Source organism: Patella vulgata, chromosome 8, assembly GCF_932274485.2.
Source record: "Patella vulgata chromosome 8, xgPatVulg1.2, whole genome shotgun sequence".
Lineage (NCBI taxonomy): Eukaryota > Metazoa > Mollusca > Gastropoda > Patellidae > Patella > Patella vulgata.
This window is the reverse complement of record NC_065886.2, coordinates 8,902,726-8,930,431: the sequence shown is the minus strand read 5'-3', so window position 1 is coordinate 8,930,431 and position 27,706 is coordinate 8,902,726. Positions and strand designations below refer to the sequence as shown.

The following is a 27,706-nucleotide window of genomic DNA, read 5'->3' as shown; positions in this document are numbered from 1 at the left end:
ATGTTTTGTTGTTTTTTTTCCCATCTGTCCTGCACCACTGACAAAAGGGATCATACTGGAAATCCTGATGACCTTTCACGGTCAACGCCGGGATCAAACACAGAACCTCGAGGCTAACTAACCTATTACTCAATGAGGCACCGCGGCTCCCTAAAAAGGGTGACAAATATACATCACATTTCCATGTGGGCTTATAAGAAAGGGGGAGAGAGAGAGAAATGGGGTTTAACATCCATTCGAAACAAACTAGGTCATTTTGGGACTAACACATGGTTGAATTTTATTTCAATAATTCGCTTGCGCGTAGGTGTCTTTAGCAGTGGGAGGAAACCGGACAAAATTCACGAGGTTGGACAGGCGATCCCACTCCTTGTCACCGGGGAATCGAAACCACGCGAGTTGACTCAATGACAGACCTCATGATACAGTGACAGTGCTAACCATTCGGCAACCCCCCCCCCCCCCCCCGGGATTATAAAAAAAACTAGATTATTAGCACTTTATGATGTTTTATTGTGTATAAATACATCAGTTCAATCATACAAACTATTTACATTTCAACAATTTACCAGTTAGTTCCATCAGGTCTTATATAATAGAAACAAAGTTTACTAAGATAGCTAACAAATAAAATATACTTTATTTTGATACAACCATTTTCATTGTACTGGTAGGTACTGTATCTCTAGCCTACCAACTTTTAATGGATGGCTAAACATATTAGATATTTTCTTGTGAGTTATTAGATATTTTATTCCGAAAACAAACTAATACGAACACTAAATAAATTTTCTCCTTAAATTAAATAAATATGAACTGTATTCAGATAAATTTGGTCTTTTATTCGAAATGCCATATTCCATACTTGTCTCTGTCTTATTGTCTTGAGTTGTTATCAGACCTGTATCCTCTACTTAAAATTGATCCTATTTTAAAATCTATATATTATATAGGAGACCTTAATTAGGATCAATTTTAGTAGATTTAACAGGTTTTATTAGATACAGACTCCACTTGTTTTATTAGTTCAGATTTTTATTTCTATCACATCAAGTTTATCTATCTACCTCACCAAATACAATATCCAGAGTTCCTAGAAAATAAAAACACAAATAATATCAGTTCTTATATCTAAATGAATCAATTATACAGGAAAAAAAGGTTAAAAATATTCGAAGAAAGTACTAAGGCAAAAGAATTATACAATCTTTCTTTAAGCATGTTTAACCTTTTTTTCTACAGTTTCAACTTTAAATATCTATTTGGGTTTGGGGGTACAGTGGAATATAATAGATAATTAGTCCCAGTTTCATGGGTTTTTTTGAATGGATTGTCCAATTTACAATTGTGTGACTAAAAATGAAATGAAATGAAATAGGGTTTAACGTCCTACTGTTCTGCTCCTAAACTAGGCTAATGAAGATGGGCATACACCATACAGTGTGCTATGAGGGAAATTTTGCCCAGGCAGCGGCGCTACGGCCTACTCTTATATTGAATTCCAACTGCCAAGTGATCTTTTACGTGCACGCCAATGTTAAAAGGACCTCTAAAAAATGACAAAAACTGTTATGGGTCAATAACCAGGAAAATAACATATTTTTATATACATATATATATATATTTGTGTATGTTTTTTGTTTGTTAGTCTATCTGGGTTTGGGGCTTTAGTGGACACGTACAGCTGAATGTGGTGGACTTTAAACAGTTTTATATTATTTTTAAAGGAATTGCCCATTTTAAGAGTGCTACCTGTGACTAAAAGATGACAAAGAACTGTATTGGATCAATAACATTTTGTTTGTTCACCTATTTAGGTTTGGGGCTATATTGGACTGAATGTAATAGAATTTAGACATAAACTCAGTTTTATAATATTTTAAAAAGAGCTTGTCTATTTTACAAGTGCCTGTGGGCAAAAGACAACAAAATCCTTTCGTGGGTCAATACTCAATAAACCTGGAAAACCACAAAATGATGACATCCTTTGCTAGATCTCATATCTTCCTGGCAGACCAGACAATTCTATTTTACTAAATCCTCATATCAATGAAAATTATAAATGCTTCCTGTTCAATGATGGAAGTTTCCACCCAGTACTCATATTTTATTTGATCAGCATCCTCAATTATCGTGTGTAATTAACCCATCATGTTCCTGATAAATAGATCTCTTAACAGGAACAACATTTATTATCAGATTTACTGAATAATAGATACTTGTGTAATTATTAACTTCCGGGGATATTTTTTCCTTTCAATCAAATAAGTACCAATTGTGTCAGTAACAAAAAACTAACATGCAGCCTTACCATACTGGTTTTTGGGGTTTTTTTTTTCTTTTTTTTCTTCTGTTTTCAAAAGTGAGAGATAGGGTTTAACTTCCACTTGACACAAACTAAATCATTTTGGGACTAACATATGGTTCAATCTTATTTCAACAATTCACTTCTGCATTTGGGTCTTTAGCAGTGGGAGGAAACTAGAGGACCGGGAAAAAACTCACGAGGTTGAACAGGCGACCCTACTCATTGTCACGTACAGCCAGGAAATCAAAACTACGCCAGTTGACTCAATGACAGACCTTATGATACAGTGCACACACGCTAACCATTCGGTCATCCAACCCTCCTTTTCAATAGATAAATAAGTATTAAATATACACAAAACCTACCAATAATAGCTACAACATCAGCTAACATATGTTTTGTTGATAATTTCTCTAACCCAGCCTGTAAATAAAATATTAACACATTAGTTTATATTTAATATAACACAGCCATTAACTACACTTTAATTTACTGATCAGCATTCATTTGTTTATATCTAGGCATTGTCCAGAAAAAAAACTCTTAGTATAGTGGCACCAAAAGGTTAAATATTGGAGATAAAAAAAGCAACATTTGCGAAGAGGGAGAAATGGGGTTTAATGTCACTCGACAACAACCTGGGCCCTTATTCACGAAAACTTAAACTAAGATACAATCGAAATTTTAAGAAATACTGCAATTCGATTGGCTGACCAATATGCAAATTAGATATATGCAAATTGTATCTTAGTTTAAGTTTTCGTGAATAAGGGCCCAGGTCAGTTAGGAACTAACATATGTTCTGCTCCGACTGGGCTAATGAAGACAGGCATACACCACCATACAGTGTGCAATGAGGGAAATTTTGTCCAGGCTGCAGCATTATGGCCTAATCTTATATCAAATTCCAACTGCCAAGGGATCTTTTACGTGCATGCCAAAATATATTTGAGACCTTGTTTTTTTGTCACATCCGAATGACTAGACAGCTGTCCTTGTCAGGCCCCCCGTCCTTCACCATTGACATGGGGAAACCACATCGGAAAACCACAATGAACTTTCTCGATCAATGCAGGGATCGAACACGCGACCTCCAGGCTAGCGAGCCAGTGTCTTATCACTTAGCCACCGTGGCTAAAATTTTATTTCGATAATTTGCATGCGCATAGGGGTCATCAGCAATGAGATGAAACCGGAGGACCCAGAGAAAATCCATGAGGTTGGACAGGCGATCCCTCTTCCTCACTTTGTACATCTAGGAAACACCGATCATAGGGGTCTTCAGCAGTGGGAGGAAACCGGAGGACCCATGGAAAATCCATGAGGTTGGACAGGCGATCCTACTCATTGTCATGTACAAGCAGGGAATCGAAACATTGTCAATGACAGACTTTATGATGCAACGCATCCGTGTTAAATCAATCGGCCACCCAAACACCTTTCCTCACTTTGGACATCTAGGAAACACCAGTCAAAGAAACCCTGGGTATAGGCTGTGAAACATTCTAGGACTCGTTGGTCAAAGGGTTAATATAATTAAGTAGTTATTTACCAGATGAGCGAATCCTGGAGCCTTTATTTTACATCTGTATGGTTTGTTTGTACCATCTGATACTAAATATACACCGAACTCTCCCTAAAATATACAAAACATAAATATACACCAAACTCTCCCTACAATTGACAAATTAGTTACATGGCATTTTTTCCCTGTCAAATGTGGATTAAACATATCATATACAAATCAAAATTAAATGGTGATTTAATGAAATGAAATGGGGTTTAATGTCCAACTGTTCTGCTCCGACTGGGCTAATGAAGATGGGCATACACCATACAGCGTGCTATGAGGGAAATTTTGCTCGGACAGCGATGCTACGCCCTACGTGTACACGGGACCTCGGTTTTCCATCCTATCCTAAGGACTTGACAGTTGTCCTTGTCAGACCCTCCACCCTGCACCACTGACAAAGGGAAACAGGGGTGGAAAATCCTGATAAACTTTCTCGACCAACACCGGGATCAAACCTGCGACCTCCAGGGTAGCGAGCCAGCATCTTACTCACTTAGCCACAGCAGCTCCCTTACAGACACAGTGACATGGCAATCTCGTTCAATCTCGAGTGAATCTACGATACTGTTATTGTTTACATTAAGGAAATCCGGTTAGCAGATTTTAATGTAATGGATAGTATTTGGGGTGAAAGAGTTACAAATTCGTCAAGTAAAGATAAACAATTTTTGATTTTATTAGCTCTAGCTTTTCATTACGCTTTTGAAACAAGGAGCTGGAATTAAAGTGGAACAATAACGGAACAAGAGTTTTATCAAAAATCGGAACCGATCACAAAAAATCAAAATCGGACCAGACAAAAAGCAGAATTCTGCTTTAAAGCAGGAAAAAAATTATGTCTGAGGTCATCAGAAAACTAACATTTGGGATTTGAGATTGACAAACACCAATGGTTTTTCTCTACTATCAAATTCATGATATTCTAACCATGAGCTCACACTGTAACCCAAGTATCATTTAAAGATACATTATGGGAGATAAGATAAAGAGATGACAGTTCTCGCTATAATAGTTAAAAACTAGATAGTGTAAAGGTAATTTGCTGAAAATTTCAGTCAAATTGATCCACTATGAGCCGAGAAAGAAGCGGGTGAAATTTTTGCATAGTCTCGGTCATCATTACTAAAATCATTAATATAAACAGCATAGTCTCGATTATCCACTTTTTCTGATTTAATTATCAACGGCCATTAGCGGCATATAGGAATCTAATACAGCCAACATCGAAGGCTAGCCTTGACATCGAGTTATTATGGTCTGGATAAGTTAATTAATGTCTAATTGCTAATTTAGATAACATTTCAGGCCTAAAGAAAGACTTGTAATAAGCAGATTTTGCTCTTGCATAATGCATGTTTAATCTTGCGTATTTAGCATTCATTATTTTAACATTCAATCAATATTAAATCTTTGTTTAAAAAAATTCGCATAAATAATTCAAAATCACCAAAAATCATCTAATTTGTACTTGTGTCCAGTTTAAAAATGACCATTCAATTTTGATAATGAGTGTCCAATTTACAAGTGTTTAATTTCTCCGGTTCCAGCATCAGTATTAGAACTACACGAATACACCATGTTCAAATATATGAATTGTTCGTGATATAGAAATGTTTTAAATGTATTTACATTTTCACAATGTACATAAGTATTCAACAATGTCCCTGTACATCTTGATTGATTTCTAATATAATTTTAACCGCCTAATTACTGCATGCCTTAAATGACTACAGTAATTGCTTCATGTATAACGGCATCGTTAATAAGTTCAGAGTAAATAATTCCTGATCAACACAGAGAGAGAGACAGAGAAATGGCATTTAATGCCCACTCGACACAAACTAGGTTATTTCAGGACTAACATATGGTTCAATTTTATTACAATAATTCACTTACACGTAGGGAGGTAAACGGAGGACCTGCAGAAAACCTCTTGAGGTCGGACAGTCGACCCAAATTCCTTGTTGCGTACAAGCAGGGAATCAAAACCACACCACTTGACTCAATGACAGACCTTGTGATTTCACATGCACGCATTAAACCACTAGACCACCCAGTGTGTCCCCCCCCCCCCCCCATGATTAACAGATATATTAGAGTAAAGAGTATTAATTCATTACCTTAGGAGCCTCTACAGCTGTATATGTAGATCCTGGGGGTACGTGATAACCTTCTGTATAAAGTTTAAAATGGTGAATTAAAGCTTCCATAGATTCCTGATAAAAACAAAAACATCTGATATTAAAACAATTCAATTATTCTGTAAACTAGAGAGAAATACATGACCAAATTAGGGAAAATTTGAAATTAGGTTTGATTCAAAGTCTCTGTGGGTTTTCGGATTAAAGAAGAGGCCGAAAAGATTTCAGTGAAAATCGTAGGTTGACTTGTGTTGACTAGATCATAATGTCATTTGCATGGAACGCTGTCTGTTGACTAGTTTTCAATTTATCTTTGTAAATACTGAGCTGAATAGAACTATTTTTAGACTGATATTTCTTTTTGAGATTCATCTTTAACAATATTGTGATTTACAAGGGATTTCTTCAATTCCTCAAATGACAATATGCAACTTTAATATAAATATTTTTAATCTAGTAATGATAATAACCACCGATAAAGCTAATATCCATATTTAACTGATCATAAGAAATAAATGAATAAATCATACGAGTTAAAATCAACTACTAATTTTTTGCCCATAGGTAATAAAACTTATTTTGACTAAACAAGACTTTCTTGCGTAAAGATTGGCTTTATTATCGACATCAAAAATGAAATTATTAGATGATTAAATGATAATAAATGAAATTATTAGGATTAAATTATAATAATTGTAGGATATAAAACCAAATAAAATATTTAATTCTAAAACAGATCAAGTGGGATTTATGGTCAAGGAGGAGATAACTCGTGCTATTTTCATAACCTTATAATTTCAACAGTTAACTCAGAAGGCTTTCAAAATTCAAATGTTGAATAAACATCTTTTATAGTCTATGAACCACTGTACAGGATAGATTAATTTTAATTTACATAAAACAAAACACCAATTTCACAATAACCAATTTTCTGCCCAATATATAGACATGGTAATGGTAGAAATAAAATGGGGTTTAGTGTCTTATGTTTCTGCATCAACCGAGCTAATTAACACTGCCCTGATATTGAAATATATTCCTAGCAGTGCTTTACTCATCTAGACCATTTTAAATGTTAGCATCTTAGAAGCATGAATATCTACATACATGTTTCATCTGATGAAGCAATAACCTGATTTTTTAAACGCACATTATTCAAGATTAGATAGAGAGCTGACAGTTCTCGCAATAGATAATAAAAAAAGTAATTTGTTGAATATTTCAGTCAAATTTCTTCACTCAGAGCCTTGTTATCATCGTTAGAAGAACAGTGCAGCCTTGTTTGTCATTGCTACCATTGTTAAAATAATAAACAAAGTCTCGAATATCCATTCTTAGGGTAACCACATCAACCGCAAAACGAATCTAAATCTATTGAAAATCTAGACTATACCATGGCATCGAGAGTTGATTATGGTCTAGATAAGTTAATTAATGTCTAATTAATAATTTATATAACATTTCAGGCATAAAGAAAGACCAGCAATAGGCAGATTTAGCTCTTGCATAATGTATGTTTAAGTGAAGGCAATGGGAAATATTATCAAGCCCGTAACAAAAGCAATACTATCCTCGAAATATTAGTAATTTTATTACTGAGTGTTCCAGTCAATTTTAGAGTGTAAATAAACATGATATAACTACCTTCATTTCCGCTCGTTTAGGAGGAACTATTTTATTATCATCAACTTTAATTTCACCTTCAGGCATATCATTTAAACATTGATGTATAATTCTTAAACTCTGTCGCATTTCTTCCATTCGGATCAAATATCTACAAAATATAATAATAATAATAACATGAAATCTGTACTCAAAAGGATTTCTTAATGATTTCTTAATCTTCAAAAGATTTCTCAATCTTCAAAAGGATTTCTAAATCTTCAAAATGATTTCTAAATCTTCAAAATGATTTCTAAATCTTCAAAATGATTTCTAAATCTTCAAAATTATTTATCGATTTTCAAAATTATTTATCGATTTTCAAAATTATTTTTAAATCTTCAAAAGAAATACCCACAAACTAATTGATTTCCTCATAGTTTTTCATTTTCTTCAAGAATATATTTTTGTATTTGTGAACCAATGTCAGTTAAACTAATTGAATTTTTATGTCTTACTGGAAATATTTAATAATATTAATTCAATGAAGATAACAAATTTTCTAAACAAACCAAAAATAATGGGATAATGGGAAACATGACGATTTCATAGAATTATTTTTTTTTGAGAAAGTGTTATTTTTGATAATTCGAAATGGTCTTCACAGTATATAAAAGACACCAAATAATAATGTGTTCCCCAAAAATGTTTGTAGGCATTTGAGAAAGCTTTTGCTGACTTTGGCACAAACACACTTAAATCGGTATTTGTTTATTTTTTGCAATGTCGGTTTAGTTTTTCTTATCGGTGTTATTTGGCATGTAGTGCGGTCCTACAGCACTTATTATTAAAGCAGTGCCCCTTTTTTTAACATAACATTTTTATTAAGGATATCTAAATGGGTTTAGCCTATGTTAGGGTGACCCACCATAAATAAATATCTCCAAATATCTCGACAATTACGCCACAATATTTATATATATGCCAAGCCTCAAATCAGTTTAACACAATTATAGTCACTAAATAAACGATCATGTTGTACTTAATAAGCTATGACCATTAATCATGTATAAATAATAGACTGAAAACTGGTTCCAAGTGTCGTCCATAACATCCAGACACTTTTGAGTAAAAGATAGGTTACGTGCCCTTGTTTTGAAATTAGTCTCGCTTAACCAGTCTATCGACCATTCTACGTCTGATTGACAGGTCGGGATAATCAAGACTACTTTTTTACGAAACATAACAGAAAGCTAGAACAAGAAATTGAATTTAGAAATAAGCACTTTAGACAACTCAACAATTGTTTAAGAAACTTGTAAAAGTAAAATGAAATTTACTGCTATTCAAAATCGTCAACAATAGATTTTTTACGGCTGTAATAGTTGATATATTTGTAGAGAATTGCACGTGCCATGGCTATTTATCGCCTCAAAGCGAATGCGGGGTAGTCAGAAATCAATTCGACACACGCAACTGAAACGTGCACATCTAGCCGTGTCGAGACCAACTTTCTGTAGAGTGCACGGGTCACCCTACCTATGTAAAATCCCTCTCCCTCTTGACCTGCTCTATACAAGTCACACAACAAAACAAATATTCATTACAAAATGTCTGTTTGATACACTAATAACAAACCTGTCGTAACAATCACCATTTGTACCAATAGGAACATCAAAATCTACCAGATGGTACGCATCATAGGGTTGGGTTTTACGTAGATCCCATTTTATACCAGAACCACGCAACATAACACCACTAAAAAAATAAAGAAATATATTGATTCTACACCCACCAATATTTTATATTAAAATATCTTATTTCAAGATGCATTATGTAAGAGCTAAATCTAGAGCTAGATCTTTTTTCTAGCTTTAATGTTATATAAATTATTATTTAGACATTTATTCACACGAAAAGATTATAATCAACTGTCACCCCTGTTATTTAAAGATTTTACGATAATAAATGAGCTATGCTACATCTTCAAACAGTCATAACTTCGCTCAGAATAAAGTATTTTGACTGTCATTTTTTAATTATATATCTTTCAACTACGTGTATTATAGCAATAACGACCAGCTCTTTATCAAATATTAGATATAAAGGTCAGAAATAAACTAAAAAGTAATTGTGTTCCAATGAATTGCATTCTTTGTATAGCAGAATTATGTCAGTATTACATTTGGAATACAACCTATAGTACTTATACACTCAGTACAGTCAAAATATTATGCCCAATCTTTTTGTATGATTGGGCATATTCCTGGTCGTATGATTGGGCATATTCCTGGTCGTATGTTTGGAAAATCGTGTTTGGAATGTCCAGAATATGCCGACGAAGTAGCATCCATGGTTTAGATTGTGTCCAGGAATATTTACATTGTAATTCCAAAGCCACAAAGAAAAACATGTTTGTATGTTCCACCTCAATCACATTGTCTTAAACATCAACTGGTACCAGTATTGTCAAAATTAAATCAAACATTGCTCAAGTTAAAAAAAATTAACACATAATGAAATCTTTAAGTCAAGTTTTCCTTCTTTTGAAGGCTGTCTTAAAACTATTCATGGGATAAAAAAAAGGTTAATTCATTGACAGATGAAGTGAAATTTGTGGTCTAGGGGGAGACAACTCGTACCTAAAACCATAGTTGAGAGCATCTTCAGCTGAAATGACGCCGATGTCGATGGTTCTTGCTTTCCAGATTCTATTCTCCGTTAACACAGCATCAGTTTCATCTATTCTCTGACCAAATTTGGTGATAAACTCATATATATCATCCATTAAACCCAGTGGTAAATCCTGATTATACAATACAATAATACAAGGTATATAAATACAATGAAATGGAGGCAGGGATGTCACTAACATATCAAGTAACAGGAAATGTTGCTAAAGTAGGGGGCAGCAAATGTTGTTGAGGGCCGCATGCCCAAATCTGCGAGCAAACCGAAGGGTTGCGATTGTGTTATGGCGCCGGAAGCATGAAAGATGTTTTTTTTTCTTTCAGAAATTAGGCCTAAAATAAAACTTGTGGTGCATGCTGAACATTTCTATTGTAGATTGTTAAATACCTATATGCTAGGGAGATGATTTTAATAAATAAACTTTTGCTTGTTTTTATATCCTATTATTTGTTAATAATATTAATATGTGAATTCATGATGACCAATGTTATATCCAAAATTAAACCAAAACAAGTATGTACAGCAATGTAGAAAAGGCCAGGTTATTACACTAAAGACTATTAACTAGTGTTGCTATTTCAAAATTGTTCTTGTCGGACACATTTACCGAAAATAAAGGGGCATATAACTTTTGTCGTTATTTAAGCAGACGGATTCTGACTACAATAAAAAATCACTTGTCAACAAAATATCGTACGTAATAAAAATAGGTGCACCTCGCTATTTTTCAAATTTAATTCCCGTACGGTATTCAAATTTGTGCCTGTAATATTCCTACAAAATTACGTTTTTTCGTAATACTATAAAAAGAAAGCGGGCCGACCTGTACCTGCTTCATATTCATGCCAAAACATTTCTCCAAAATTACATGTCTTCGTTTAGACGACAGAACATGAAGGCAATACGTCCGTGTTGAGAATAGTTAGTGATGTCGAAACATCGTTTGTCTTCTTTATAAAACAGTATTTTAGAATTCCATCGGGGAAGCATCGACGCCAGCCTCAATGCAGCCATGCTCGCCATGTTATTGTTATTTGCCCACGTGACACCCTTTTTCCCGCCAAGATGAAACATCCTAGTTAGGCATTTAGAAAGCAATGCGAGCTCGCGGGAAATGCCATTTTAGCCGTGAAGTAGTTTGTTAAACAGAGAAAAATTAAACTGGCGTGTATTGTATGATAACAGTGCGTGCATCGGATGGATACATCTTTCCTATGATAAGAGCCTAAGTAATATTTTGTTGTCCAGTGAATCGAAAAGGATTAAAATATTGGGTGCCAGTTGGGAACATGTGGTCGATTCCTACGAAGGGAAATGGTTACAGATAAAACAATGTATACAATTAAAATTAGACTGTTGACATTAAGAATGAAAGAAATTACACATTTAGTGAAGTAGCCGTGCAGCTGGGCCAATCGACGTACTGTCGAAGTGTCGATACTAGGTAGATATGCAAAACTTGGCGCTTAGGAATTAGTTTAGGAATTAATATTACGCAAAATTATTTTATTAAAATTAAATTACTGATATTTTTTTAGCTGAAAAGTAGCCGGAAATTGGCCTAATTTAAACGGCGAAATTTGCCAGTTGCCGGCTTCTAATGACATCCCTGAATGGAGGTGTAACAATCCTACTTTTCTACAACAACCTGGCTAATGGACAGAAATGCTTTATGAACTGTCCTATCAGGGTATTGTGTTCATTGTACAACAGGTTAAAAATAATTTAAACAATAAGAACATTTTTTAATCAAGTTTTCTCTACGTTAAAGACTGTCTTTAGATTTTCCAAGGGACAGAAAAATGTTAACTGATGTAGTGAGATTTATGGTCTAAGGGGAGATAACTTATGCCTATATTTGATAAACAGCACTGAATTTTCCTTTATTCAACTTTCTTTGATTAAAAAAAAACAACACAAAGTATACCTGATAAACACCACCTGGTCTGACGTAAGCAGCGTGCATTCTAGCTCCTGATACTCTCTCATAGAACTCCATCATCTACAATTTCAAATAAACATTACACTCTTATACAGTAAACAAACATTACGGTCTTCTAAAGTAAACAAACATTACACTCTCTCTTGTAAAGTAAACAAACATTACACTCTCTCTTGTAAAGTAAACAAACATTACACTCTCTCCTGTAAAGTAAACAAACATTGCTCTCTTATAAAGCAAACAAACATTGCTCTCTTATAAAGCAAACAAACATTACACTCTTGTAAAGTAAACAAACATTACTGTCATGTATAGCAAACATTAGTTACACTTTTGTATAGTTAACAGTCTCTAACTTCTTGTGCAGTAAACTGTCATAACACTGGCATACTGGCATTACATTCTTGCACAGTAAAGTGTCATTACACTTTCATATAGTTAAAGGCTCAATACCACTCTTGTTGTAACTGAATAATATGTCCCAATCTTTATTCTGGTCAACAAATTGTACTATTTTAGAATATTTCAATTAATTGATGATACAAATTTCATCTTAACACACCTTATTTAAGAATTTTGAAAAATTCAACATAATGGTTTGAAACGTCTAACGTAAACCTTTTCAAATGAAACTTCGATTTAAAAATATTTTCGAACCCTCTGGACAAGTAAAAAAGGATGTAATGGATAATTTACACAACAGGTAGAACACTTAAACATCTAGTACTTAGATAGAGATATTATTTATTTTCTCGAGCTTTCAAGCCAGCAAGAGTGTTATTGTCCCTTTAACAACCATTACACTCTTGTACAATTCATAGTTTAACCATATAATTTTCATACAGTTACAAATACTCATAGTTATAAATTTTCACGTTACAGATTTTTTGTGCTATCAATTAATCAATATCAAAAAGTTAGTACCAGGGCTTGCCACGAGCAAATTGGAGGCGAGTAGATGACTACTCACGCAAATATAGACTGGCGCGAGTGAGGCGAGTACATGTATTTACTCACGCAGAATGATGTGCGTGAGTAGCCATTTAAATTTCATGTGCCTAATGTCAATGCTCTTGTCACTTCGGTGGAAGCGGACGTTGAATAAAGCTATTTCACACACAAAGGCAATGCATACTCTTTTATTTCCTTGGCAGTAATATTATCTGTAAATCGTCTTCCCATGACAATAACGTTGCAAGGGAAACTGGGTTTCCCTTTGCCATCGTTGGCGTGCTGAGGGGATTCGGGTAAAGCTTAGAAAGGTAAAAGAACAGGCAAAACAATTTCAATCCCATCAATTTGTAGAAAAGATGCGGGATCGAAAGAATTGCTATTAATAGAAACGACAACATCCGCTCAATGTTTGATTATCCAGACACAGCAAAGGACATCCGCTTAAAAACCGCCTGGCAGTACGCATCTCAAAGTATTTTTAGTAACAACAGTTGGAACTGGAAAGACACGCCGCGTGCGCAATAGTGCATCAATATGAAGGCATACAAATTGTTTACAGCTTTTTATATTACGATATTCAATTATTTCTGATTAAATTATTTTTTATATTTGCGCGAGTACTTAATCACTCACGTAAATTTGGTTTTACGCGAGCGTAGCGTGCGCGCGAGTAATTACTCGTGTCTCGTGGCAAGCCCTGTAGTACTGTTATACTATTTTGTAATGTGGTTTTACTCTGTTTCACATCTGTCATATACAGAAAAACTAAATAAAACTGTTGATTTTAATTGAATTGAAGCAGAATAAATACTTCTTAAAAGTCTCAGCATATAGAAATTAAATGTCGGTGAACTAACTTAGTGTCTGTTCTCAAGTGGTACAAATTGTAGACAGACAGCGTATAGAAATGGGGTTTAACTTCTACTCGACACAAACTAGGTCATGTGGGAACTAAGATATGGTTTAATTTTATTTCAATAATTCGTTTGCACGTGTGATCTTTAGCAGTGGGAGGAAACCGGACGACAAGGCGAAAACCCACGAGGTTGGACAGGCGACCCTACTCCTTGTCAAGTACAACTGGGAAATCGAAACCACGCCAGTTGACTCAATGATAGACCATATGATACAGCTCGCACGTGCTCAGCATCCACCACCTACAGACAGCATAAGTTTAGTATGTCAACAGAACTGTGTTCAGTATACGGTATTGATCAAAATGATATATCTTACCTTTTCTCTTTCTTCAAATAACCAGAAGAAAGGTGTCATGGCTCCAACATCCAGGGCGTGGGTACCAATAGACATAATGTGATTTAATAGTCGAGTAATCTCACCAAATAAAGCTGTAAATAACACAACAATATTGCTAAAACAACTTTACGCAACATAAACTAGGTCATTTTCGGACTAACAATTAAGAATGCTGCCTCCCTAATGACTAAGGGCTACAATTGCGACAATATTTCTAACTTTCAATCAATATCCTTAAAATGTTTAGGTTTAAGCTTTGGTGAAGCGGGTCTCTGAGACATCTGATCAGATAAATTAGTGAATACTGTGAGTTATAGTTGAAGTCAGAATTCAAATATGAGACTTCATAATGCTGACTATAGTTGAACAAAGTCACTTCAGTTAAAATCAAAGTTGTCTCTGACTATCAAATCTAGATTATTTTTGCACATTTTTGTTTGATTGGAGTTTTGTACATCAAGACCAGCACATGTCACTTTCTGTGAGCAAAGATTACTTTTAATATGCGCAATATATTTTACTGGATTTATGCAGATTGTAGGGATCATTAGAAGTGGGAGGAACACATCAGTAATGTACAAGCATGGGATTGACACCACGACACTCGACTCGTTCACAGACCACATGATCTACAAAATTAACATGTGTAAAATTAAAGAATCCCCGCCAAACAGAACCAGCAACAGACTTGTAGATTTAAAAGATCTTTATATCAATCCAACGTTTCGGGTGCAATACCCTTTTTCAAGAATGATTTTTTGTGAATCCTGTGACGCCTTATATACAAACAAAAGAGATGACGTCACAGGATTTTAAAATTTATTAATGTACAATGATTGGTTTGAAAGAAAAGGATCGTTAAAATTAAGGATTGTTAAAAATGAGGATCGTTAAATTTATTTGTATGTACAAAAAGGATTTTTAAAAATTAAATTAAAGATTGTTAAATAAGTAAAATTATCAATATAATTATAAAAATAAGTAAAGATTTAATATTTTAAAATAACAAAGAATAGGTCGATTATCGCGGATTTAAATAAAATAATTATCATTGATGTCTTCTAGGATGGCTGTGGCTACGGCTGTTTCTTCTTCTTTTTCTTTGCTGTTGTTGTTGGATGGAACTAAGAATGTTTATAGATTGATGATAATTATGGAGTGATTTAAAATGAATAGTAGATAATGTACTCCAGGATGGCTGAGGCGGTGGTTGTTTCATCTTCTTCTGTATTGATAGGATAAGTTGATACGTATAGTCTCGGTCATCCGGAACCTCCTAGTCTTCAAACGTGCAGAGGAGGAATAAAAGACTAGAATACGTAAGGGGTTTGCTACGATCGGACTGAAGGTTGTGTGGTTAGCGGAGTATAGAGTTAAAAGGAGTAATTACGTAGCTTTTGGATCGTGAAATCGGTGATAATGATGAGTGGTGGATCATATTCAGGTTAAATAGATGGGTTGTTGGTCACCTCTATGAAATATAGTTTCTGTAGTTAGAGGGCCACGGGAGAAGGATATACTAAGTGAAGATAAGGTAGTTGAGGCTTAAAGGCGAGGTTGTACGAAAAACAGTTTATCTAGAATCTAGCGTAAAAAAATGAATGCTGTAGAATTAGGGTGTCGATTACATGTAGGTTTTAAATAGATATTCCTCGATCTGGTACATATTGGTGATATTTATTCTTCTTCGGGAGGAAAATATGTTTTCTAAATAAAATCCAAGTGTGTGTTGATTTATCTTCCTTTCAATAATTGGCGAGGATTCTAGTTAGTACTTTTCAGAATTCTTGATGTGCGGCTTTCCAGAGTATAAGTTGTTTGGAGGGAAAAGTCGGAGTAAATTTATTCTGGCTTAATCCAAGTATGTTTTTCTTTCTTTCCAATAGTTGGATAGGCTTCTCGTGAGTGCTTTTCCGAAATCTTGATGTGCGGCTTCCCAAAGTATAAGATATTTGGAGGGAAAAGTGGGAGTCTGTGGAGTTAGTTTATTGTTGCTCAAACCCTTAGGTATGAAGCGATTGGTGATACATTTCTCTAAATATTAAATCTGTTGTTCGCATTTGAATAGACCCGTTCGAATTTTGCGGTAAGTTTTGAGGTACGGGATAGCGTTTTCTGGAAGACGTTTGTTGTTGAAATTAGTGGTTGAGACGAAAATATCTGGCTCATCGGCTGTTTTTCTCTTTTTGTTGAAGTTGTCCATTAGCAGTACTAAATAGATGGAAGGCGGCTAAAAAAGCTCAAAAATTTCCTAGAGGAGTGGATCTAAAAAAGATGCTCGCCGTGCCTGGAGAGAGTAAATGTATCACCAATCGCTTCATACCTAAGGGTTTGAGCCACAATAAACTAACTCCACAGACTCCCACTTTTCCCTCCAAATATCTTATACTTTGGGAAGCCGCACATCAAGATTTCGGAAAAGCACTCACGAGAATCCTATCCAACTATTGGAAAGAAAGAAAAACCTACTTGGATTAAGCCAGAATAAATTTACTCCGACTTTTCCCTCCAAACAACTTATACTCTGGAAAGCCGCACATCAAGAATTCTGAAAAGTACTAACTAGAATCCTCGCCAATTATTGAATGGAAGATAAATCAACACACACTTGGATTTTATTTAGAAAACCTATTTTCCTCCCGAAGAAGAATAAATATCACCAATACGTACCAGATCGAGGAATATCTATTTAAAACCTAATCGACACCCTAATTCTACAGCATTCATTTTATACTCTAGATTCTAGATAAACTGTTTTTCGTACAACCTCGCCTTTAAGCCTCAACTACCTTATCTTCACTTAGTATATCCTTCTCCCGTGGCCCTCTAACTACAGAAACTATATTTCATAGAGGTGACCAACAACCCATCTATTTAACCTGAATACGATCCACCACTCATCATTATCACCGATTTCACGATCCAAAAGCTACGTAATTACTCCTTTTAACTCTATACTCCGCTAACCACACAACCTTCAGTCCGATCGTAACAAACCCCTTACGTATTCTAGTCTTTTATTCCTCCTCTGCACGTTTGAAGACTAGGAGGTTCCGGATGACCGAGACTATACGTATCAACTTATCCTATCAATACAGAAGAAGATGAAACAACCACCGCCTCAGCCATCCTGGAGTACATTATCTACTATTCATTTTAAATCGCTCCATAATTATCATCAATCTATAAACATTCTTAGTTCCATCCAACAACAACAGCAAAGAAAAAGAAGAAGAAACAGCCGTAGCCACAGCCATCCTAGAAGACATCAATGATAATTATTTTATTTAAATCCGCGATAATCGACCTATTCTTTGTTATTTTAAAATATTAAATCTTTACTTATTTTTATAATTATATTAATAATTTTACTTATTTAACAATCTTTAATTGAATTTTTAAAAAACCTTTTTGTACATACAAATAAATTTAACGATCCTCGTTTTTAACAATCCTTAATTTTAACGATCCTTTTCTTTCAAACCAATCATTGTACATTAATAAATTTAAAAATCCTGTGACGTCATCTCTTTTGTTTGTATATAAGGCGTCACAGGATTCACAAAAAATCATTCTTGAAAAAGGGTATTGCACCCGAAAAGTTGGATTGATATAAAGATCTTTTAAATCTACAAGTCTGTTGCTGGTTCTGTTTGGCGGGGATTCTTTAATTTTATCTATTCTACTACTCCGCCCCGCCGGCATCATTTTTTGATCCAGATCCTACGCAGATGTACCAGCCTGTCCAGCTTTTCTACTTATTCAAGGGAGTGTTGCCGTACCCCTCCTCGTTTTCCAAAATTAACATGTGTTTAAACAACTCAGCCAGGATGGAGCTCAATGGAACAATCCCTTCCATCCCCAACTATATATCTGAACAATGGAAGTTAACACTTACTTCTAATGTATTTAGCTCGGAGAGGAATTTCAATATTTAGTAGTTTCTCCACGGCTAGGGAATAGCACTGTTCATTACACATCATAGATACATAGTCTAAACGATCGAAATATGGTAACGCCTGAAACATAGATACATTGTCTAAATGGTCAAAGTCTTAGAACTAGTAAAGACATTTATGTGACTCGCCCTGTTTGAGGTACTAGAGCAGTGGTTCTCAACCTTTTTTTGGCAACGGCACACCTTGGAACACATGAAAAAATAGCGGCACACCTGGCTAAATATATACGAAAAATATTTGAATTTTGCAAAATAAATACATGGCAAATCCATTGATGGCATACAACCGTAGACACAGACTAGTCATAGAAACATAGAATGACTCAAACTAAATAAAGAAGAACACAGCTATAAATGTACCAGTAGACACCAGTGCAAACTCAATTGGGATGCAGTGGCTTTTCGCATTTCCTTAGTTTGCCTTTCAAAATTTTGCAGCACACTGTCAAAGATCTTGCGGCAAGACAAGCGGGGAATCAAAACAATGTCACTTGACTCAAAGACAGACCTTATGATCTAGTGTGCATGCGTTAAACCATCCATCATCTCTCAAAAAACAGTAATAACTTGTGAACCATTAACATGACAAGAAGATGTATATTACCTGCTGGTATGTTTTATATTCTATCAGTTTCTCCGTGGCACGATGTAGCAGACCAATATGAGGATCAGCTCGTACAACAGTCTGTAAAATATACAACATGATAAGCTAATTACTTGTACCTTATACTGTGAATCATTCATTGATGTTGTTTTATCCAGACCTATATTTGTTGTAATTGAAGCAGAGAAATCTGGGGCTGGAGGACCAAGACCAAAGGTAAATTGACAACGTAGTGTACCAGTAAGCAGCTAATCCGAGTCAAACGATGTGGATGTGTTCGACAACCAGTGTATAGCTTAGACAGATACACCTGTGCGAGACCAAACAATTAGAAGATGTGGTCCACAGTTGAATTGCCTTTTCTATTTTACCACCAAGTAATTAAAAGACAACTGAGGCTTTTCCATCAAGATCAATTTAGTGGCAGCATTAATTAAATGGACTGGCGTGAGGAACAAAAATTATCTAAAAAAAAAAAAATAACCAAAAAGGCCTACATGTACTTAGCCAAATTCACACAAATGTTACATAAGTACTTGTCATTTAAACCTAATAAAGTCAATATGGATGTGCCATGGAGGTTCTCCTTTAATGTCATAATTATTGGTCTTGACTGAATGGCAATGAAATGGAGATTCAAGAAGTTACCCATTTACATGCCATAAAATTAAGAATTACAAAATTTAACCTTCAACTATAATAAACACAGATTTATAGTTCTTTATGTACCCCTGATACGAGATGAGAACCTCACCCCTAATAAGAGATGAGAGCCCCTCTGAGATCCCTACCTCAGAAGAGTCCTGCCTATGATAGGAGAAACCAGGACCTGATGTGAGAGCTCTGTCCTTAATGAGAGCCCAACCCTTAATATGAGATTAAGAGCGTGTCCGCAAGAAAAACATGCAGAAGGTGCTAAGGCTTCAATCACACACAGATTTTGACCAAATTTGGTTTATAAGTTGGAATAGTCCCAAAACACATAAATGTGCAATATTAGATAAATCTTTCAATTCCTGTATGAGAAAATTGAAAAAACATTTTTCATATGGTGAAATTGCCAAAATCTGTCTTTTCTCAAATACCAACTTTGGCAAGTCCTTACACCTTTACTATACGTAGCAGAAAGACCAAACTCACACAGTTTATCGATGACTCAGTGCCGTTACCACAATATTAACTTCAGACGATTCTGGCGAACGAGATCTGTATACGGACTGGATATCAAAGCTTGTCTAAATTCCCCATTTTTCGTCACCCAAAGTTTGACGCCCTATAGCTACTTCTTTCCTGGGGTGGGTTTAAAAAATTGATGCTCACGTGAACAAGCAACCTCCCAACATTTGATACAAAAAATAAAAATGATCGGAATCGACTTGACAAAAACTAGGTAAAGGAAACAATAACCCACGAAATTAATCTGTAATTTCCCTATTTTGGAGATAATTAACCGTAGTAGATAAAAAAAAAACTAACAATTTATTTTCCTTTTCATTCATATGGTGTTTACTACCAGCCCTAAAATACATTAGTATCTGTTTTATAAAAATATCTTGAAAAAAAATACTTTCAAAGGCCTGTAATCGTTCATGGCTCATCTGGCGTCGACGGGAATTGACTTCCGCAGTTGTCCACGACCTTCCATTGGAGTTTCGACGTGCTCAATCTTAACAAACATATCCATTACTCTCAAATAGACATTATTTTAAATAAAATAATCCAACGAAAATGAAAAATTCACCTAAAAGTGAGATTCGAACCACCAACCCCATGACTTCCCCCGACCCAATCTCTCACCGTGGGCCCTGTTCAGGGGGGTTGCCTAGGGCTTCTCTTATTCTAAATCCGGCCCTGAAGGTGCAGCTGATGGTGCCCGAGAGCTGTAGCTACCATACTACACTGTTCAATGTCACCCACTTCGACGCAATTAGGCTTCGTTGCCGTTAATATTTAAGCTTCCACATTTCTGTATTGTAGAAATCAGTGGATGTGTCCCAAAATGAATAGTGGAAACATGCTCTGAAATTAAACATTTTGTAGCCATTTTCGGTAACTTGTTTGAAAATGAAATCTTAAAGAGACAATACAACAACTATGTTAAAGGGACAATACGACAATACCAAATATACAATAAATACAAATACACACTTATATAGAGTACAACATGGTACAAATAATGGCTATGGATATGATGAAAACGTATTAAAGTCAAAAAATTTATTTCTCTAATTAAATTTGCAAAAAAATGTATCACAAAAGCTTATTTTTAGCACTTTTCAATAAGCTGTATATTTTAAGTATGTTGCATTCTGTCATTTTTTTTACACCTATGGATACTATGTGCTTAGCACTTTAAAACCATCCAATGAAAGTCTACTTGCGACCATGAAAGAAAAAGTTACAGTGTATTTTTTTCTGCACTATAAGGACAATGTGAATATGGTACCCTAAAACAAGTCCACACAAAATTAGTATGTACTGATTTTTTTTTCCAAATTAGTGCTGGGGTAGAAGTTGACCACCCGCTTTATCAGACAGGGTCAAAATTAGAAGGTTGCTATTCCACCATAGAATGCAGTCTGTGCTTAAAAAGGGTAATAAATACACATGTGAAAACCGCAATTTTACCCATAAAATGAATAATTCCTGTACAGTCCTTTAGAGCGACATCAGCCTGTAACCACTTCAGCATGTTACCTCTTGCCCCTAGGGGGTGTCATACCATAAGTTTGATCAAAAACTTCCGACCCCCCATCTTAGCACTTTTTGCGATTTTTGCATGGTCTTCTCGCGGATACACTCTTAAAGCCTAGACCCTGATATGATAGCAATGTCCTTAAAATGAGAACCCCACCCCTGACATGAGATGATATCCCCCCACCCATGATATTATGTTTACCTCTCCGTCTAGAGTAAGTACAAGACGTAGTACACCATGAGCTGCTGGATGTTGTGGACCAAAGTTTAACACCATATTCTGAATATGTTTCTCTGTCACGATAGCATTTTCTAAAAATACAAGTTTATTCAAATATACAAGATACAAAAAAATACATACACTGCATTGACGATACATCTTAATAATATTTTTTAAAAGTCATTTTGAGTGATTGACGAATTCCTTGCAAATATTGGATTGTAAGAGTTGAATCTCTAAAAGAAATAACAGTATCAGTCTAAAAATGATGGAATTCCATTACGTATTTACATACATGTAGATCTGACCAATTAAGAATTTGTCGTCATGCAGTTTCCCCTGCAGACAATATAGACATATACGAAAGAGAGGGAGAGATAATACATATTATGAAGTAAGGCTGGGAATCGATATGAAATTTCAATATCGATTATCGGCAAGAATTTGTCAGCGATTATCGATAATAATCGATTATCAATCATTCTTCCTGAAAAACCGAACTTTACCAACCTGTTATTTGTGTTGATCGAGTTACAGTAGTGTTATTATCCTAGTCTAATACTGTGCCGATGTACGTAAAAAAATTAATTAATGTAAAATAATTAGTTGCTAAATGTAGGATTAACTTGAGTATTATTCTAAGTTTTGTTCTTGATTCATTTGAATCTTTTTTTTATTCCAATATCTCCAATAAATACAAAGACAATACATGGTTTCTCTTTGCAAGTTACTGGCGATCACACAGTCCTACTAATAATAGAATAAAATATAATAGAAGGCGTCTATTGATTGGACAATAAAAAAAATAATTACCGGCTTTCAAAGTAGAATTTTTATGATTGGTTAATTTTGACGAAAACCAAAGTAGAATTCTTCCAAGAAATTACGAGAGATATAGATATTTTCCCGGGAAGTCAAAAACGTGTTTTGTATGGGCTGTATCTGACATGATTTAGTAATAAAAGCTGAGTTGATCATTAATAATACAATTAGTTTTATCGTGAAAGCAGACGATTTCTCTACAAATCAATCAAGAGCAAAGAAGGGAGATAATTCTAATTTTACTATATCACATGCGATTGTCATTGTTCACAAAGTGCGTGACCTATTTTAGTTTCAACTAGTAATAACAACAAAAACAACGAAAATATTAAAATAAGGCTGACCTTAAAAATATCTTTGTTTCGACTAACGCGACAGACTAACTAAAACCACCCCCGACTTAAATTATTTTATTGCACTTTTCCGCGATCTTTTTATTTTATTTTGTGTGTCAACCTGAAATATATCACGAGAGTTATTTCCCTTTACTATGGCTGTGGTTTGATTCATTATTGAAACTGGTTGATCAAGACGAAAGCGTCATAGGTGTCGCTTCTCAACAAAATGGTTGCAGACGAAAGCACGTCCATTCCCACGAAATGATTCTGCCTCTATGTCTGTGGGGCGTTGTTTTAAACATGACGACGATATTTTCAATATCCGTTTTCGAGAAAAATGAAGGCACAACCCGCACGATCGTTAAAAACGTGTTGAGGGAGTTTCAAACGTGAGTTTGTGGCAATTTGTGTGCGAGTCGTGCATCAAGAAAAATCCCGATGTCATTGATTTGTTTGCCAATAAAAGAAGACAAATGTTTGCACCCAGAAAATTATCAAGCTGTCAAATTAGCTCTTAAAAAAAAAATCTGAAAAAAAAAACCGACCTACCGACCCTTCTCCTCGATTGTGGGTCGGGTTTGGTGAAACAAAGATATTTTTAAGGTCAGCCTAATGTATTTAATCTTAAAGTTTAGTTTTTTTGCAATAATATATATTTAAAATGTGCCAGTTTGTAAGCAGAGGGGGAAAATAGTTGTTGTGTTGACGTTGTGTATTCGTTCATTCGTCTGCATGCCAGACTACGGCAAGTTCAGTCATTTGAATTTCAATATCGATTATCGTATCGCTAAATAACTTCTACCGATTATCGATTATATCGATATTTTTGCACAGCCTTATTATGTAGACAGCTGTAATCTTCGCTACAATGTTTTTGATGGGCCTCTGTGTAAATCAATTGAATCTACAGTTGATATTTTGATTTCTTAATTAAATGTTACAAGTAAATGCTCAATCGAAGTAAAATTTTATCGCTGATTAAGCAGTGGAAAATTTGATATTTTTTGTGAAGGATGCAAATGACACACAAGATCTTATAGCAAAGATCTAATAGCCTACTAGAAATTCACCGGCTCAAAAGAACCATTCACAAAAGAAATTCAGTCAACATTATAAACACTAACAGGCGAAATATTATCAATTTGGATAAAAAAATTGACAGAGAAATACAACAGTTTTGTTAATCTTTAAGGATTTAAATATCTGTTTAGGAATTAATTCAGGCCCTCAAGCAGAACACTACTCTTGTTATAATTTTGAGAATTATATATCCTACCATTATGTGCAGGTGATTGTCTATATGATGATTCTTCACATGGATACATGACGGGTTGAGTCCACATCTCAAAATGTTCCTTATCTGGGTACCATTTACTGCCATTACGACTACAAAAATATAAAATTAAATAGGGTTAAATGCAAGGGTTCCACGTCGGCTGTATATGCTGGTCAAGACCTAGGGCTACGGAAAATGACCATAACTGGATCTGACCCATCGGTCATTTTGCACGCCCGAAAAAGAGCCGTTACTGATCTAGCACGGCATGAATCTTTTGTGGATGAAATTTTCAACACCATTCATTTACGACCCTTTACATGTACATGTGCTAAACAAATTCTAATCGCCGACGACATCTTTCATGTTGATGTCACGTGGTCTGAATTACCTTGCTGTAATTTTGTCCACCTTGGTTAAAATCACACATACATGTAACTAACTACATAAATGCATGTAGAAAAAGCCCTATTTATTCATCCTGTTCTGAACATTCACAATAGTATTTAATAATGTTTTATTGTGCAGAAATTGCTGTGAATACGAGACAGACGTAAGCGCACGATGTCAAACTTTCAGTTTTGCAAAGTGGCAGTTTTGATTAATTACGTAATATATGTCGAACTTAGAGCATTGTTTTGATCATTGTAAAATTTATTTAATATCGAAAATCATGAATATTACAATCAGACAAAGCATTAGAAAGACGCGGCCATAGTAGTCACATTTTCCAGACACATGACCAATATTTCCACGCATTTATTATGTATAGTTTAATGGTCAAGAGTGAGAGTAATTAAGTAATATATTGATACTGCACGCGGTAGAATTTTACCATATGTTAGTACCGAAATGACCTACATTGTAATATGTGTTGAGTGGACGATAAGCCTCATCTCTACTGATAGATAACAAACCTTATCTCTCAACCTTCGGTGTTTCGAGATAAGAGATGGTGCTATTAATTTCAACGTAGCAGATGCGGGAGCGATTCGCACCCAGCATTTGTAAACAAAATTGACAATATTTTAAATCAAAACAACGATTGATTATTGTTATTTATAATATTTCTGCCACACCCAACTACAATTAAGCATATAATCCTATCTGAAACAGGTACAAATCCCCTCTTTTTAAATCAAAGCGACAGTAGATTGCTTTTTCAGACATTTTAAATTTACGTCTGTAACACATAAAGGCAGGGCCTCGTGTGCAATAGCCAATCAAAGTACTAATCTGATCAGAGTTGCGCAGTAGTAATACGCCGTAATTATGAACGTCCAAATTAATTTTGATAAAAAAAACGCTTAGTTTACTATATTGTCAATATTTGCTGATAAATGAATGTTGTTTCAGTAGATTGGACTGTGTATGTGTAATAAGTACTAATAGTATAAAATTAACTTATTTTTAAGATGGTACATGCATTAATAAAGAAATTGAGTTTGCCACTTGGAAGTCAAAGCATCCAATCGTAGTTAAAAACAAGCACATCAGTAGGCCTATAGTATATCTCAGCGTTTTTAGTTACATGTACGTTCTCGTAGCTACTCTACTGACTGTAACGAGACCAATGTTCAGAGCAGAACTATTCCTACAAGAACTAGTGCAACATAGATTTGGTGAATGATTGACAGATCCTGGTTTTTAGTTTTATTTATCAAATAATGAGAAACGGTTGAAAATTTTAATAATATTCATTACATAGGGTGATTAGCTTCAAGCTATGAAACCAAGACAAGTCAAGGACGTTTTCAGTTATGAAATGCTCCAACTTTAACTGCATGAAAACAATAACTCTAGCAAAGAGCAAAAGCGCACTTTAAAAGTTTTATTAAATTCTACATTTAGAAATTTGAATACCTGGCTTGGTAAATTGGAGAAACATTTCTAAATGATGTTCTTTGCAAAATTACAGAGGCACTAGGCCCCACTTTCCCAAACAACCTTCCAAGAGCAGCCATGTTTCACTCACCCATGCGCAATAGGGAAGACGTTTCGTATCAGGCTGTTTTTCTTAAGAAGATGTTTCGCACCAGTGACTTTGATCTGTATAAATGTTTTATTGGAATTTAGTTATTGAACTGGAATATACTGGATGGAATTGTGACGTGCACATTTGATCTGTATGTTACGGGATTGGTGTACAGATTAATGCACTAACAGTAGTATATTTTATTATTCTGTTGCTAAAGATACTTTGGGCTTCTTTTTGCTTTTGTTTGCTTTTGTTTGTGTGTATATGTGTCAGGTATCTTCTTCCGTTAATATAAAGTGATATTCGATTTGACGAGATATGACATGACATAGACTTTATTAGAGATGTTCAAATTGGATTGGATTGCATGCTGTCAACTTGAGAGGCGCAAAATCTTTAAAGGAGCTAAATCGCTAATATATATTTGGGACCAAGAAATTGACACAAATATTGCATTCTGTCAACTTGAGAGGCCCAAATCTTTAAAGGAGCTAAATCGCTAATATTTGGGACCTAGAAAATGACACGAATGGTCCGCAATGCATATATTTTAATGTAATATGAATGTATATAAACTGATTCACATTCATTCGTTTCCGTTTTTACTCCAAATCAGTCATGTTCGGCAAAATACGCCAGAAGTCTCAATCATAAGAATATGGCGTCCCGTTTGACATGACATGTGGAATATGTCTAGCCTCGTTCTATGTGTCTCTTGTTACAAATGGCGCTGAAACGCATAATGATACACGATTCGTGTACCAATAGTAAAATGTTTACTTTGTCTTAAATATTGAATGTCAGAAGCCCATCTTTTCCCGGTAAGATAACAACATCAATATTGATGTAAATTGACAAATAATTCGTGGTTGCAATGACGAAGACTTTGGATGACATTGTGTTAGAGACTTAGCTACTTTAAGTGGGTGTCTAGTGCGTCTTTTATTGGTTTCTGACGACCACCGAAGGCACCTTAACCACAATCGAAAAGTTATTAAATGGTCCTAAAACAATTTATATAGTATGATCGAACTCAGGGGATGACAGAAAAATATATTCACATATTAAGTAGATGAACAGATATGGGAAAGAAGAAGAGAATTGGGGCTCCCCCACCCTCTCTCTCTCTCTCTCGTTTGAAAATAAATATCCCCATCAAACTCTCGAGAGACAAATTGTACGTCATTGTCACATAACAAGTTATTGGGGAAACCCTCTCGAGCAAAAATGGTATCTAAAAATTCAATTATGTGAGCAGTTGTAATATTGTATTGTGGACATAAAACTTATTTCGGGCCATTTTGAATAATGATCAATCAAGGAGGTAACAGCATACCGGCAAGGTAAA

The 27,706-nt window shown here is 34.9% G+C and overlaps 1 protein-coding gene across 1 annotated transcript; it reads right to left on the bottom strand.

The window, feature by feature from the left end:
- Positions 1 to 489: 489 nt before the first annotated feature.
- On the bottom strand, positions 490 to 26,364 carry LOC126830991 (NADH-ubiquinone oxidoreductase 49 kDa subunit). The gene is made up of 14 exons (XM_050561605.2): positions 26,244 to 26,364; positions 24,381 to 24,490; positions 21,927 to 22,036; positions 19,028 to 19,108; positions 18,364 to 18,484; positions 14,445 to 14,557; positions 12,243 to 12,317; positions 10,267 to 10,430; positions 9,263 to 9,382; positions 7,667 to 7,796; positions 6,002 to 6,097; positions 3,861 to 3,944; positions 2,674 to 2,731; positions 490 to 1,093 (listed from the first exon to the last, which is right to left on the bottom strand). Exons 1-14 carry the CDS (start codon positions 26,342 to 26,344, stop codon positions 1,056 to 1,058), a joined length of 1,401 nt encoding a protein of 466 aa, XP_050417562.1. The 5' UTR covers positions 26,345 to 26,364; the 3' UTR covers positions 490 to 1,055.
- Between the last annotated feature and the right edge of the window lie 1,342 nt (positions 26,365 to 27,706).

Coding starts and splice junctions, on each gene's coding strand:
- LOC126830991 (XM_050561605.2), bottom strand. CDS start 26,344: ATGGCTGCTCTTGGAAGGTTGTTTGGGAAAGTGGGGCCTAGTGCCTCT. Junction 19,109..21,926: donor TACTTACTCTAGACGGAGAG/GTAAACATAATA, acceptor TATATTTTACAG/ACTGTTGTACGAGCTGATCC. Junction 2,732..3,860: donor CTCCAGGATTCGCTCATCTG/GTAAATAACTAC, acceptor TTTTATTTACAG/GCTGGGTTAGAGAAATTATC.